Source organism: Neoarius graeffei, chromosome 24, assembly GCF_027579695.1.
Source record: "Neoarius graeffei isolate fNeoGra1 chromosome 24, fNeoGra1.pri, whole genome shotgun sequence".
In the NCBI taxonomy this organism is placed as follows: Eukaryota; Metazoa; Chordata; class Actinopteri; order Siluriformes; family Ariidae; genus Neoarius; species Neoarius graeffei.
This window is the reverse complement of record NC_083592.1, coordinates 29,096,711-29,110,742: the sequence shown is the minus strand read 5'-3', so window position 1 is coordinate 29,110,742 and position 14,032 is coordinate 29,096,711. Positions and strand designations below refer to the sequence as shown.

At 42.0% G+C, this 14,032-nt stretch overlaps 1 protein-coding gene across 1 annotated transcript in view; it reads left to right on the top strand.

Annotated features, from left to right (window-relative positions):
• The window catches only part of serinc5 (serine incorporator 5), a 101,642-nt gene that overhangs the window by 37,828 nt on the left and 49,782 nt on the right, over positions 1-14,032 (top strand). The window contains exon 2 of the mRNA XM_060906990.1: positions 9,116-9,280. Coding sequence (XP_060762973.1) covers positions 9,116-9,280 — 165 coding nt within the window. The remainder of the gene's footprint in view (positions 1-9,115; positions 9,281-14,032) is intronic.

Sequence of the window (14,032 nt, the reverse complement as noted above, 5' to 3'; positions counted from 1 at the left end):
AAGCTTCAAATCGCGATCGTGAGTTCTGTGTGGAAATTAATGGCTGTAATGAAGGCAAGTGGGTTTTCATGCTGGAGGTTTTTTTTTAAAGATTATGTCGAGTTCCCATCCGTCGTCTTCGCTGTGGATGAGTTTCCCAACAGTACAGCTAAACGATTTAAACCCGAGAGGACTCGTGGACTTGAGAATCTCTCAGGCTTTATTGTGTAGGAGTCAGCATGCAGGTTTTTCTTCCTCTCACCTTTAACCCAAACCTCTTTGGACAGCTGGGAGGCACAAAAGGGCAACTTGGGAGGGTTTGGGAAAGGGCTTTGTTGTAAGGGCTTTATTACTGTCTCTCAGTCAGAGGTAGTGGGGGATGGGCTCTCTCCAGGACGAACGAGCGTCGTCTTCTGGGTGCGTTTCCTCATGATTGTTGAAGGACCACAAAGGGCTGAGGCTGAGGGAGGTCTCTCAGACCGGCCACCTGTCGTCATGAGCAGAGGGAGTCGTGATCAGGTTTTCTAACGCTGTCTGTGTCGCATTACTGTGGAATTTCTTTTGTCCTTTGTGCTCCCACTGGATTCCTGTCTCACATGCTTTATATCTTTACTACTCAAATAAGCCCGTCATTGTTGATGCAGTAAAGAGTTTCCATGTTGCAAGCAAATACCTTTTTAGCAGTTCAGAGCAAAAGCACATGTTCGGACTTAGTTTTGATTCTCTCATTTTCCTACAACTTTGCACTTCCTGAAGCTTAGTCTTTGGGCTTTAACACATTTATGTATGGATTGTGTTTTGCCTCACGTGTAATCACGTTGCATAAAGACCTTTTTGTATATAACTACTGTAAGTGTGAAGATTTATTTCTTGAGCAGGCATGTAATGATATATCATGTGACAATAAATCACAATACAAATTTCTGATGATTCTAATTGGTGAAATAAATGCATTGTGAATAATTTATTATTATTATTATTATTATTATTATTATTATTACTGCTGCTATCATCATCATCATCATCATCATCAGGCTGTAATCTCTTAGTGGGCGGCACAGTGGTGTAGTGGTTAGCACGGTCGCCTCACAGCAAGAAGGTTCCGGGTTCGAACCCAGCAGCCGGCGAGGGCCTTTCTGTGTGGATGTTCTCGCTGTGTCTGCGTGGGTTTCCTCCGGGTGCTGCGGTTTTCCCACAGTCCAAAGACATGCAGTTAGGTTAACGTGGGGCAGCCTTGGGCTGAAGTGCCCTTGAGCAAGGTACTGAACCCCTGACCGCTCCCCAGGCACTGTAGTGTGGCTGCCCACTGCTCTGTGTGCGTGTGTTCACTGCTTCAGATGGGTTAAATGCAGAGGATGAATTTCACTGTGCTTGAAGTGTGCATGTGACAAATAAAGGTTTCTTCTTCTTAGTTGTTCCGAGCTGTAATTGCGTAGTTCAGTTAGAATAACATACAATAGCAGGAATGCACGTGGCTTCATCCTAGGTGGAAGTAACACAGCTGCAATTTCGTGAAAACGCGCAAAAAACGGATATAAAATGGGAAATGGGAAAGAGCTGTTGTGTGATTTGACTGTACAAATAGATGTAAAGTCTTTTCACAGACTGCTGAAAGCTAAAGAAAAGAGAAGCAAATGGAGTAAATGTTCATAATATACCTATTTATTAATTTTTTTCTTCCATTTTTAATAAAGGCTAATAGGCCATTGTATTTTACCTCCAACCTTTACAAATGTTGGTAAATAAATATTGGTGGTTAAGAAAATGGAATTTTTTTTTTTTTTTTTAATTTAAGGCCATTATTAAAAAATGTTCTGTTTCCGGTCCACCGGCCGGGTGAGTGCCGTTTTGTGCGGTTAAAATTTTTTTTTTTTTAACGCCGGTTTTTCGACATTTTTTTCGGGTTCGTAAATCTAAAATCGAACTTGACATTTCCGCATTCCCAGGGCTTTCCACTAAGGCTCATACTAGCCAGCCATGACAAATAAGTAGCCAGCCGGGAGGGGGGGAGTAAACACAAAATAAACTCCTGTGCACGCAGTTCCCAGGATTAAATGTATTTTCCCCAGACCATTTATTTATTCACTTTAGGCAAGGCAAGGCAAGTTTATTTATATAGCACATTTCATACACAATGGCAGTTCAATGTGCTTTACAGAAGTAAAAACAAAAACAGTAAACAATAGAGAAATAAAATTACATAAAATAATTTTATCTTTATTCTAAAATAATTAATTAAAAGAATTAAAAGAAAATAAGAATTAAACAATAGTAGAAATAAAATATTAAAATGCCAAAAAGAAAAAGGAGAAAGAGAAAGAGGGGAAAAAGAAAAAAAAAACAAAACAAAAAAAAAACCTTTACTCAAATACAAAGTAAAATGGCAGTAAATCTTCTTTCTTTTCTTGCGTATTGCATCATGAGGCGTTCCTGGCTTGTAAATCTCTTATTTTCGGTGCACGACACATTCACGCAGCTGAGCATGCTATGAATTAACAACGACAACGGTCTGCAGTGGGGGCTACACAATTACACACTCAGCGAACATTTCTCCATTTGTGTATGAAAATACACTCCAACCACTCAGTTTGGTTTCATTTACAACCAACGGTGTCTTTTGATGCCAGCACGTAATTGAACGAGAGAAGACTGGTTTACCGGAGACAAAATAAGCGTTATCTCTGCTTCTGTTCCCTCCGACACACTACTGCCTCCGCCGAGTGTGCGCGCGCACCGCATGTCGGGGCCGCGGATGAGTTACTCTCCCTTGATCAACGAAGTCGGCGGGGAATTTGTGGTTATTATCGGTACAAACGGCGCGAATCACAACTTAAATGAGTGCGGTTCAGTTTGACATTATTGTCAGTCCGTTAGATAAACATTTAATTTTATTAAAATCGAAAATTAATATTTAGAGCCTGTGGGCTACAAAAATAAGTCATTAAAGTAGCCGGCTGGACTTAATTGTGTAGTCGGCAGCTGGCGCTTGTGGAAAGCCCTGCATTCCGCGCAGAATATAGAACTGAATCAGCTCTGCGCATGCGCCGTGCGGCACAAAAAAATGGCCGCCACCATGAAGGAAGGAGATCCGGAGTTTTCAAACATTTGCTTAAGTGTGAAATCGTGAAATGGTATTCTAGCCAACAACAAAATAGTAAAGATTCAGAAAAACAAATCATTCAGCGATCATTTTAATAGTGTAATTTCATCCGAACTAGGCCTAACGGCTGATTTAGAACTACAAAAAGTCCGTGTGTCGGACATTTAAGTACCTTTTGTAAAAGTTTTGCAAATGTTGCAGTCAGCATTTAAAATGCTAACTTAGTTTTTGTACAAGTTTCAGTTGATTAAACCGTCATATTTTATTAAATGTGTCTGCTTTTGTAATAAAAAAAGTACTGAAAGAAAAAGCAAACACAGCATTGCGATTTCTTATCCATCCATATATTAAAAAAAATCCCTCCCTCCCGACTGAAAATTTTTTTGCTCACCCGGTGGACAGGAAACGGATTTTTTTTAAGGATGGCCTAACAAAAAGAACAAGTTGATAGAACAGAATGTTGCATTTTTTGTTAATTCTCATTTATTTATTTAATTAATTTTTCAAAAATATTGTGGGGAAAATTGAATCAAATCCTGAATTGGGTGAATGTTTGTTTATTCACGAGTGAAATTCTGTCACATTAGGTCTTTAGAGTTCAGATGCAGGCTTTACAGTGTCTTGCAAAAGTATTCACCCCCCTTGGTGTTTGTCCTGTTTTGTCGCATTACAAGCTGGAATTAAAATGGATTTTTGGAGGATTTACACAACATGCATACCGCTTTAAAGGTGCAGGTTTTGGGTTTGTTTTTTAAATTGTGACACAAACAATAAGATGAAAAAACAAATCTGGAGTGGGAGAACACCAAAAGGGGGATGAATACTTTTGCAAGACACTGTAGGTCTGCATGAAAGAAGCAGCCAAGGACAGTCCAAAGACATGCAGTGAGGTTAACATGGGGCAGCCGTGGCCTAAGGTTGGGCTGAAGTGCCCTTGAGCACGGCACCTAATCCCCCAACTCCTCCCTGGGCGCTGTAGCATAGCTGCCCACTGCTCTGGATGTGTGCGCGCGCATGCGCTCATTGCTCACTTGTGTGCGCGCATGTGTGTGTGTTCACTGCTTCAGATGGGTTAAATGCAGAGGAGACATTTCACGGTGTGCTTAAATCTGTGCTTGAATGTACACGTGACACATAAAGGCTGCTTGGCTTGGTCTGCACAAAAGCAGCAGAAAGCACATCGATGATATTCCCCGTGTCTGAAATCACTCACTCGTTCACTACTCCCTATATAGGGAATTACTATATAGAGGACTGTATAGCGAACTCGTTGGTAAAATGAAAAAAACGCTTTCAGGCACTAGTCTGTCGTGCTGGTATTTACGTCATTACTGTCGCACAATTAAAACGTGCCAGATCAGTCGGCTGGTGGGTTTTCGAGATAATAAATACTTTTTTTTTTTTTTTTTTTTTTGCGGTCTGGTTTCCATCAAATCCTGTGCTCTGATTGGCTGGCGAGTGGGTCCGTATCCTATGATACAGACCTCTGGCGACTCGCTTGTTCACAACAACAAAAAACATAGTAGCATTTTTTTTTTTGTCAAGGTTTTTCGCATTTCTCAGGAGAATAGCATTAATTTTACAGCATGGATAGCGATAACGACAGTGTTCACAGCGAAAGTGAGTTTTACTACCCTGAGGAAGAAGAAATAAAATAAAACACTTCAGGAGAAAGCTAAAACCTCTAACTGTTGCTAACGCCGAGCAAAAACATGGCTGAATCCTGAATGGCTCAATTTTGTATAAATAGGGGACTACATAGGCGGCAAAAGGTAGGGTTGTTTTTTTCCTGCCATGGAAGTGCACTTGTATACCGAGGAGGAAGCCATTTGCGTTACAGCCGTGAATGAGGATTCAAAATGGCGCCTCGGCTCGGTTTTCCCTTTCGGGCGCTCTCGTTTTCTGTTAGAATTTGGTAAAGAAAAAATTAATATATTATTTACCAGCTTAAGGTCGGTCTGTATGGTGAAATACCGTGACCTCGGCCCAGAGGGCCTCGCTCAGTACTTTCAAGACCTCGGTCACCGTATTTCACGGTACGGACCTCCCAGCTGGTAAATTTTATATATAATTTATTTTTGTGTGTGAGAGAGAAATCCATATACTGAGCGTATTTCCCACATTAATCAATGCAAAGTAGCTGCATCTTTCAGTTCTTTTAAATCAAGCCTGAATACTTTCTTCTTTGCCTTTTTATTAAATCAAATTTGAGTTTTTTTTTTTTTTTTATTTCAGCGTGACCGCAATGCATGATGGGATGTATTGCTTTGGTTAGTGACCATTGGTTGTACACTACTTTTCGTGATGCATTGTGGGATACTTTGAGTGCACTATATAGGGTGTAAATAATCCTCACTAAGGTTTCGGACAGCACTACAAAATGGCGCCCTCACTATATAGCGCCCTGTACAGTGAGTCGGGAGCGATTTCGGACACCGGGGTTAACTCTGTGAATGTTCCTGTTTCAGAAGATAAAATAAGGCATGTCACCACGAAATGAGTCAAAAAATGACAAGTTGTTTTATTGGATATTATAAACCTACAGTTAACTATCTTTAACCTCCTAGGGCTTAGTGGTCACATGCGTGGACAGCACTTTATGGAAATTCGGAACAAGAATCCACATATGTGGACATACTTTTTCTCTAAAAGTACATCTTATCAAAAGATGATGCTTAGTTTTTATTCTAATCGGGTTCTAATAAGCCCAAATAGCAAAGATAAATAAAAAATGCATGTAAAAAAAAAACAGCTTGGGCCTTAGGAGGTTAAAATAAGTTAAATTTGGTGCAGCCCATTCAGAGAAATTGGAGAAAATGTTTAAGGTGTCGTCATCATAACAGAAAATCAAGTCTGGAGAAAATCAGCTGTAAACTTTGCGATGTGTAAATGGGAATTAATGCACAATAAACATTTATTTGGCCTGCAAAGTTATATTTCTAGGTTGTTTTAAAGCAAAATATTTTGGTGATGATACATTTATAGATTAAGGATGTACTTGGGGCAAACTTATAAAAGCGATATATGGGTCTTTTTTTAAATGTTCTCTCGTTTTTAATCACTGTATCTCAGAGTGAACCTTTGTTACACTGACCTCATTTTGACGTGACGCCTCATATATACATCTCGGTTAAATCACTAATGATTCAGTACGAGTCGGTTCAACACCGATGTGATTAGTTCAGGTCTGATACAGTATGACTGAGTTTAAAGTGCATATCACGGGTAAATTCAGGAGCAAGATCAATGTAATTCTCTTATTTTATATTAAACTTTAGTCAAATATCTGTCACATTTTGTGCAATTTTTTTACCTTGTGCAATACCAGAGAAATTCAGTTGAAATCAAGCCATTTGAGATGAATTGGTCCGTCTCTGAAAAAACTTGGCATTTGGATTTCCCGGCAAACACTGATTTTCGTGACGTCGCGTGCGGGACGCCTCCCTCTGAATCCTGCGTCAGCGCTGGTTTGTCTCATCTGTCATTATCTCTAGCCGCTTTATCCTGTTCTACAGGGTCGCAGGCAAGCTGGAGCCTATCCCAGCTGACTACGGGCGAAAGGCGGGGTACACCCTGGACAAGTCGCCAGGTCATCACAGGGCTGACACATAGACACAGACAACCATTCACACTCACATTCACACCTACGGTCAATTTAGAGTCACCAGTTAACCTAACCTGCATGTCTTTGGACTGTGGGGGAAACCGGAGCACCCGGAGGAAACCCACGCAGACACGGGGAGAACATGCAAACTCCACACAGAAAGGCCCCCATCGGCCACGGGGCTCGAACCCGGACCTTCTTGCTGTGAGGCGACAGCGCTAACCACTACACCACCGTGCCACGCGCTCGTTTGTTTATGAGAAAACGACCTGGTGGTTTTCTGCAAATTTCTTCAACGTTATCGTGTAATTATTAAAATGGTTAACAGCTGTATCGTAGGAGGGTGTAGCAACACCAATCTTGATGGGATTAGTACTCATCGTTTCCCAAAAGACCGGACAATGAGAGAGAAATGGGAGCGCTTGGTCTACACAGGCTGTGCACTGAAACTGTGCAAAGCTCGCGCAGCCTGCTGGCGCTTCCGCAGGTAACGTCACGAATCTGGCCCCAGACTCCCTTGGGATTTTTCCAGACACGTTTTTTTTTTTTTTTTTTTCTGCTGTAGACAGATGGCCTTGTGCAAAATTACCCTTCTGGATGAGTGTGTAAAGGGGCATTCTTTCATATTAAAAAAAAATAAAATAAACACATTCCAGAATATGTACTTTAAGCTTTCCACTGTAGGAGGAGATTACACTTTGCGGTTACTTCATAACGTGACCAGGGTTGTGGTGGTTTTTTTTTTTTGGCCTTTATTAACTTGAAGTAAGGAGGGAAAAGAGGCTGCTGAAGGAAGAACTGTGTGTAGCTGTAATGTACATGATGACAAGCTGATTTTCCTGTGTGTTGCAAGTTTTGCTTAAAGCAGCACTTTGATCCAGATTTTCTTGAAACTGAATTATTTTCTAAACTTTTGATTTGTTGCTGGGCGGCACGGTGGTGTAGTGGTTAGCGCTGTCGCCTCACAGCAAGAAGGTCCTGGGTTCGAGCCCTGGGGCCAGCGAGGGCCTTTCTGTGTGGAGTTTGCATGTTCTCCCCGTGTCTGCGTGGGTTTCCTCCGGGTGCTCCGGTTTCCCCCACAGTCCAAAGACATGCAGGTTAGGTTAACTGGTGACTCTAAATTGACCGTAGGTGTGAATGTGAGTGTGAATGGTTGTCTGTGTCTATGTGTCAGCCCTGTGATGACCTGGTGACTTGTCCAGGGTGTACCCCGCCTTTCGCCCGTAGTCAGCTGGGATAGGCTCCAGCTTGCCTGTGACCCTGTAGAAGGATAAAGCGGCTAGAGATGATGAGATGAATGAGATGATTTGTTGCTGTGACTCACGGCAGTGCTAGCCGATCATGAGCCTCTGTGAAGAGGGTACTTTCCACTGAAGTGTGCTACGGTGCCCTGTGACACGACATGAACAGCAGTGTGAAAAGATGCGCTTAACTGGCTTCACGTGTCGCAGAGGAAGAACGTGATGGTCGTCTTCCTCTACGTCATATAACAGGGGAGACCGAACGAGTGGGTGGGAATCGGCCGTGACCAAATTAGGAAGGAAATCAAGGTTGGGGGGGGGGGGTGTCATAAAAAATAAAAATTGCAAAACAATTGTGCATTCCTTGTTGTAATTGACAGCACAAGCCGTTCCAGCGTTTAGGCTGCAATCTCTCGAAGAGGATGATAAGTGGGAAGGAAGTAATTACGGCTCCCGCAAAGAGTTTATTTTATCCTAAAAATAAATATCAACACTGAACATTATTTTCTGCATCTCCACCACGTTTGTGTTTTATGCTGAAAATTCCGACCCCTTTTTTATTTTTTTAAACCATTTATTCAAATTGAATCATTTCAAGATGGCACCTCTACACAACCTTATGGACAAAATGGAAGCGCTTATCTAACTTTAGCTCAGTAATATTTCTGGTAATTTTGTTTATTGGTTTAGTCATGCTCATGATTAAATGAAGGTTTTAGCTGCGGAGTCATATCGAGTCTTCTGCCCGCTCTTTAACAGCACGTCGCTGCATCGTCTGAGCCCTTCCCTGTCTGCAGATAAACAGATAAAGAGGCTCCCAGACTGTGTATACGGATCACATATGCACTTTAAGTGTGTTATGGCACTCACGCTGCGAGTGAAACACTGTGTGTGGATGAGCTTGGGTTCATAGTAACAGCCTCGTCCTAGCGTAGCTCGGCTGTCCAATAGCAGCTCGTTCTTTCTGCTGCTAGGAGGGAAAACGACCAGTGAGGTGCGTGTTTGTGTTTTCATGGCATATTCTACCTCTGCAGAATTTAGTCACCAGTTTAGCTGACAATAGAAAAGTGGTAGTCTGTTATTTGAGAGCAAAATGACGAAATTGTAAAGAGTCCCAGTAAAACAAAGCAACGGTTATGCCTGAATAACCTGAAAAGGCTGACGATGTGTCATTTGTCTTTCTTCCCGTAGTTGGAGTGCTGCTGCGGCCCGGCCGCCTGCTCGCTGTGCTGCGCCTGGTGTCCCAAGATCAAGCAGTCTACAGGGACGCGCTTCATGTACGCTCTGTACTTCATGCTGGTCACCGTCATCTGCGTGATCATGATGTCGCCCACTGTGGAGATGCACATGCGTAAAGTGAGGTTTATTTATTTTTTCTTTTCAGCCCTCGTGGTTATTCCACTGCCAGTCCCTTCCGTCACTCTGTCCCCATGCTGGAGCCTTATTCAGGATTAAAGAGACCTTTCAAAACATATAAGCTTTCCAAGAGCCAGCCTTTTGTCCCTGAGCTGGATCTGTGAATATACATGAACGTGAAAATTGTGCCAGTCATCCCGCCGTCCTAATTCATTAGCTGCTATTAGAAAAGAGTACATTTGTCACACATGGATGTGGCTGAGTTTTCAGGATACGTTAATCAAATTACATTTGTTTTCTCAGCTTTTTCTGGAACACCGAGAGAAGCCTGTTTAAACATAGCAACCAGGATTGCTCCTAATTTAAAATAAGCCACGTACTTTGAGCTCACTACTTGTTTTAGTGCACAGGTTCGGTTTCAGTCCTCCTGACTGTCAGGGTCGTGAGAATCACCATGGTCTTCATAGTCATGAAGTGACTATGATGGAATATTATACATACAGGACACCTTTTTCGATGGAATAAAAACACGCGCTCTATTCCTTTCTAGCGGGTTTCATTCATTTGGTTTGACAGCATATCGCTTATCCTACGTGTATCACGTCACTCTACCCAGTGGAGAATGATCGTTTACGATCTTGCATGGTTGTCAGTGCTAGGGATGGCGAAAACTAAAAAAAAAAATCTTGACCGACCACCGAGCCTCATTAGCCAGTTAAAGTCGGTTAACCTATGAGTTTAAACAGGGATGCAAACGGCGCGCCTTTTTCACGGCTCATGCAGATCCGATTTTTTTTTTGGGGGGGGGGCGTTGGAGTGTCTGAATAATTTCATCAGAGTAAATCTGTATTAAAATTACTACATAAGCAAATGCCGTTATAGTCCATGAAAAAGCCGTGAAAAAGTCGGCATCTGCGCCTTTAGTTTGTGTGGAGAGATATGATCTGCAGTAACATGCATTGTTGGCTACAGACCGAAACATACTTTCAGAATGCACTGGCCAAGGCAGGACTAAACTCGATGTGCCTTCTAATAATAATTTAAAAATAAAAACAGAATAGTAATTTGTAAGCTAAAAAGCCTGTGTCTACACTTTTTTTTTTTTTTTCTTTCGCCGAGTGGCAGCCAATGTTGCCAGATATTGCTGACGTTTTCCAGCCCAAAATATGTTCAAAACCCGCCAAAATCCACTTAAAACTGCCCAAATGGACGGGAAACCGCCCAATCTGGCAACACTGGTGGCAGCTGTGTTTAACTGGGGCGGGACATGACTGAATGGGTGTTTCTGATTTGTCAGCTGTCGTCCTTACACCCAAGCGTTTACAAACACAGAATTCCAGGTTCTCCTCTTCAAAATCGGCAGCTTCAAAACGATTGATTTTTTTTTTTTTTCACCGACAACCAAAAAAAAAATTAACCGGTTAACGTTGATTCGGTCAACCACCGGTCAAACGGTCATCAGTTAACATCCCTAGTCAAGACGACATGACGTCACACATCGGAGCCGTAAAACTTCCGTGCTAGCGAGCGACTGTGACAATTTGTCAGTAAACATGGCCGCCAGGTTTGCTTCGTTAAATAAAATTTTGAAAGAGAAGGACGTGTTGAAGACCTGAAAGGAATGTGTATGTATAATAATTAGTGCTGTCAAAAATGTCGCGTTATTAACGCGTTAACTTGACTCAATTTTAACGGCGATAATTTTTTTTATCGCGAGATTAACGCTCTGTGGCATGATGTAGGTTTTTCATAAGCTTTTGAAACTGCCAGGAACTTGGAACAGAGACTTTGCTTAGAAAACCGATAGCAGCTAGACTGTAATGCCACGCCCCGCACAGCCAGAGTCCTCTGCCCTCCTCCCTCAAAGAATCAGCGCGGGCAGGGCGCGCGCTAGTAGAGATGGGATTTATGGCTCTTTGATGGGATCCGCATCTTTGTGATCCGTTCTTTGAAAAGAGCCGTTCAAAAGACTGGCTCATTTGGCTCTTTTTAAATATTTATTCAGTTTTAAGACGACAGCGTCTAAAGAAGCCAGATCCCTCTGAACTGTAAACTCAATGCTATCCCAGAAATCCTTCCTGTAATATGCAAATTTGGCCGCCTCTGATTGGACAGCGCGACGCATCAACAGGCAGAAAGTGTAAAAGTACAAAATGTGTTAAGTGAGCTGAAACAGTAAAGATCAGATTCAATGCAATATTTATCAACGAACAACTTAAAGTTAATATAATAGTGTACTTTATATTATAATCAAGCATGTCAAGCCTACCGTCACTGTGTAACCTGTCTCTCTGATAGACTAACTCAAGCAGTAGATTACTTCACTCACGGTTCTCTTGTTAGTCTCGGGACGAAGAGTCACGGTGCTCAGCTTAGGTTTCAGTTTGCAGTGGCTGTGTCAAGACGTGTTATGCTTTGCAATAAGAAAAACATTGGTACAAAGCAAGCCCATTCACTTTGTTATGCTGATAAGAGAATTACAATGATTTTTCGTGTGACAAAAATGTGCGATTAAATTGCGATTAATCGCGAGTTAACTATGACAGTCGCGACATTAATCGCGATTAAATATTTTAATCGCTTGACAGCACATAATAATAATAATAATAATAATAATACTGGCTGGCTTTTTTTTTTTTTTGTGGCATACCAGATGTATTCCATTCAGCTACTCGTCTTCGACTTGTTCAATATCATGTTAGCTGAATGGAATATATCTGATATACCGAGAAGCAAAGCCAGCCAATGTGATTTAAATATTTGATACCGTCAGACCTCATGCACCACGTTTCATTTCTTCAACAAAAATTTTAAAGTATTCGTCAATGGCTTTTTTTTTTTAAATGGCTAAATTGTAACAATAATGTGAATGAAAAAAATATTTGACGACGAAGATTATGACCTATATACCCTGACGAATAAAGATGAGACAAAATAGCTGGCTCTGTTCGCCCAGAAAACCTAGCGTAGTTCTCAAGGAAATATTTACAGCCAGGAGAAATCTCCTTCAGCAAGATGTTCCCTGTATTCTGCGTTTCATGTTCCTGACTGTAGTTTAGAAGCGGGGGGGGGGGATGTGGCTTGCTCGCTTAGCCGCTCACACGGCTTTAACGACCCTCCTGGGTTCTAACAGGTATACGAGTCAGGACATGCGCGCTGCGTTGGTCTGAGTGAAGTAAAGTTTTTATATGAAAATGGCGGCCATGACCATCACAGTGTACAAAATTCTGTATTCACTCAATAACTAGCAAATCAGTAACTCGAGTCGTGGCTAATTTCACATAACTGCTCCTGTAACAGCTGCTCTTAAAGCCACAGGGCACATTTTACAACAAGTCTCATTAAACTTCCTGAGAAAATTATGACAATGTTGACTAAGGGCCCGTTTACACGAGGACGCTGTCGGGTAAAAACGACTAAATATTTTATCGGAAGTGCCTTTCGTCTACACGGGGACGGCGTTTCCGAGGCTGAGAAACGGAAAAAATTGAAAACGCCTTCCAGAGTGGATAAGTTAAAAACAGCCCCCGTTGCAGGCGGCACGGTGGTGTAGTGGTTAGCGCTGTCGCCTCACAGCAAGAAGGTCCTGGGTTCGAGCCCCGTGGCCGGCGAGGGCCTTTCTGTGCGGAGTTTGCATGTTCTCCCCGTGTCCGCGTGGGTTTCCTCCGGGTGCTCCGGTTTCCCCCACAGTCCAAAGACATGCAGGTTAGGTTAACTGGTGACTCTAAATTGACCGTAGGTGTGAATGTGAGTGTGAATGGTTGTCTGTGTCTATGTATCAGCCCTGTGATGACCTGGCGACTTGTCCAGGGTGTACCCCGCCTTTCACCCGTAGTCAGCTGGGATAGGCTCCAGCTTGCCTGCGACCCTGTAGAACAGGATAAAGCTGCTAGAGATAATGAGATGAGATGAGCCCCCGTTGCATATCCGTCTAAACTACCCAATACTAAGGCTGCAACGATACATTAGGCCACGATACGATACGTATCACGATATTAGGGTCACGATACGATACGTATCACGATACACAATGATACACGACAAACTGGTGTGAAAATGTCAAAAATGCCATTTTTAATATGAATCAACAATAACACCATACATTTATGCAGACATTAGTGTATGAGAAATGATGAGCGACCAGCCGATATAAACAGATAATAACACATCCTTCATCTGTTTACATAAAAGGGTGACTTCTTACCATGCTTACAGTTCTTACTAAATACCAATATATCAGCAATGCATGCACATTACATGCAGTGTGTGGAATAATCCACTGTACATATCGTATGCAGAGATTGGACTGACCAACTGACTTAGTTGGACTAAACAGACTAGTTGATTAAAGCACCATTTGCACAATAGCATCTGTCTTTCAAAAACAAACTAATAATAGTAACAGCTACAAACTGCTCTTTAAAAACGTTAAGTCCAGTTAGTCTTTTAAGCTTCCCCTAGAAAAATATCAGTACATCAACAATACGAGTGTTGACACGCTATTTGAGAATTACATTCAATTGACTAGATTAATATGATTACCTTAACATAATACTGTAGTATACTACATGATAATCATACTACCAGAACTAGAGAATGATATGTGTGATCTGATTGGCTACGGACAGAACCGAATGCACACGGAAGCGCACGATCTACTGCGCAAGCGCGAATACCTTGGACACGGTATTGAAACTGCCCCGCACGTAAAAGTTGATCACTCTGAACTTATCATCGTTAGCATATTGAGTA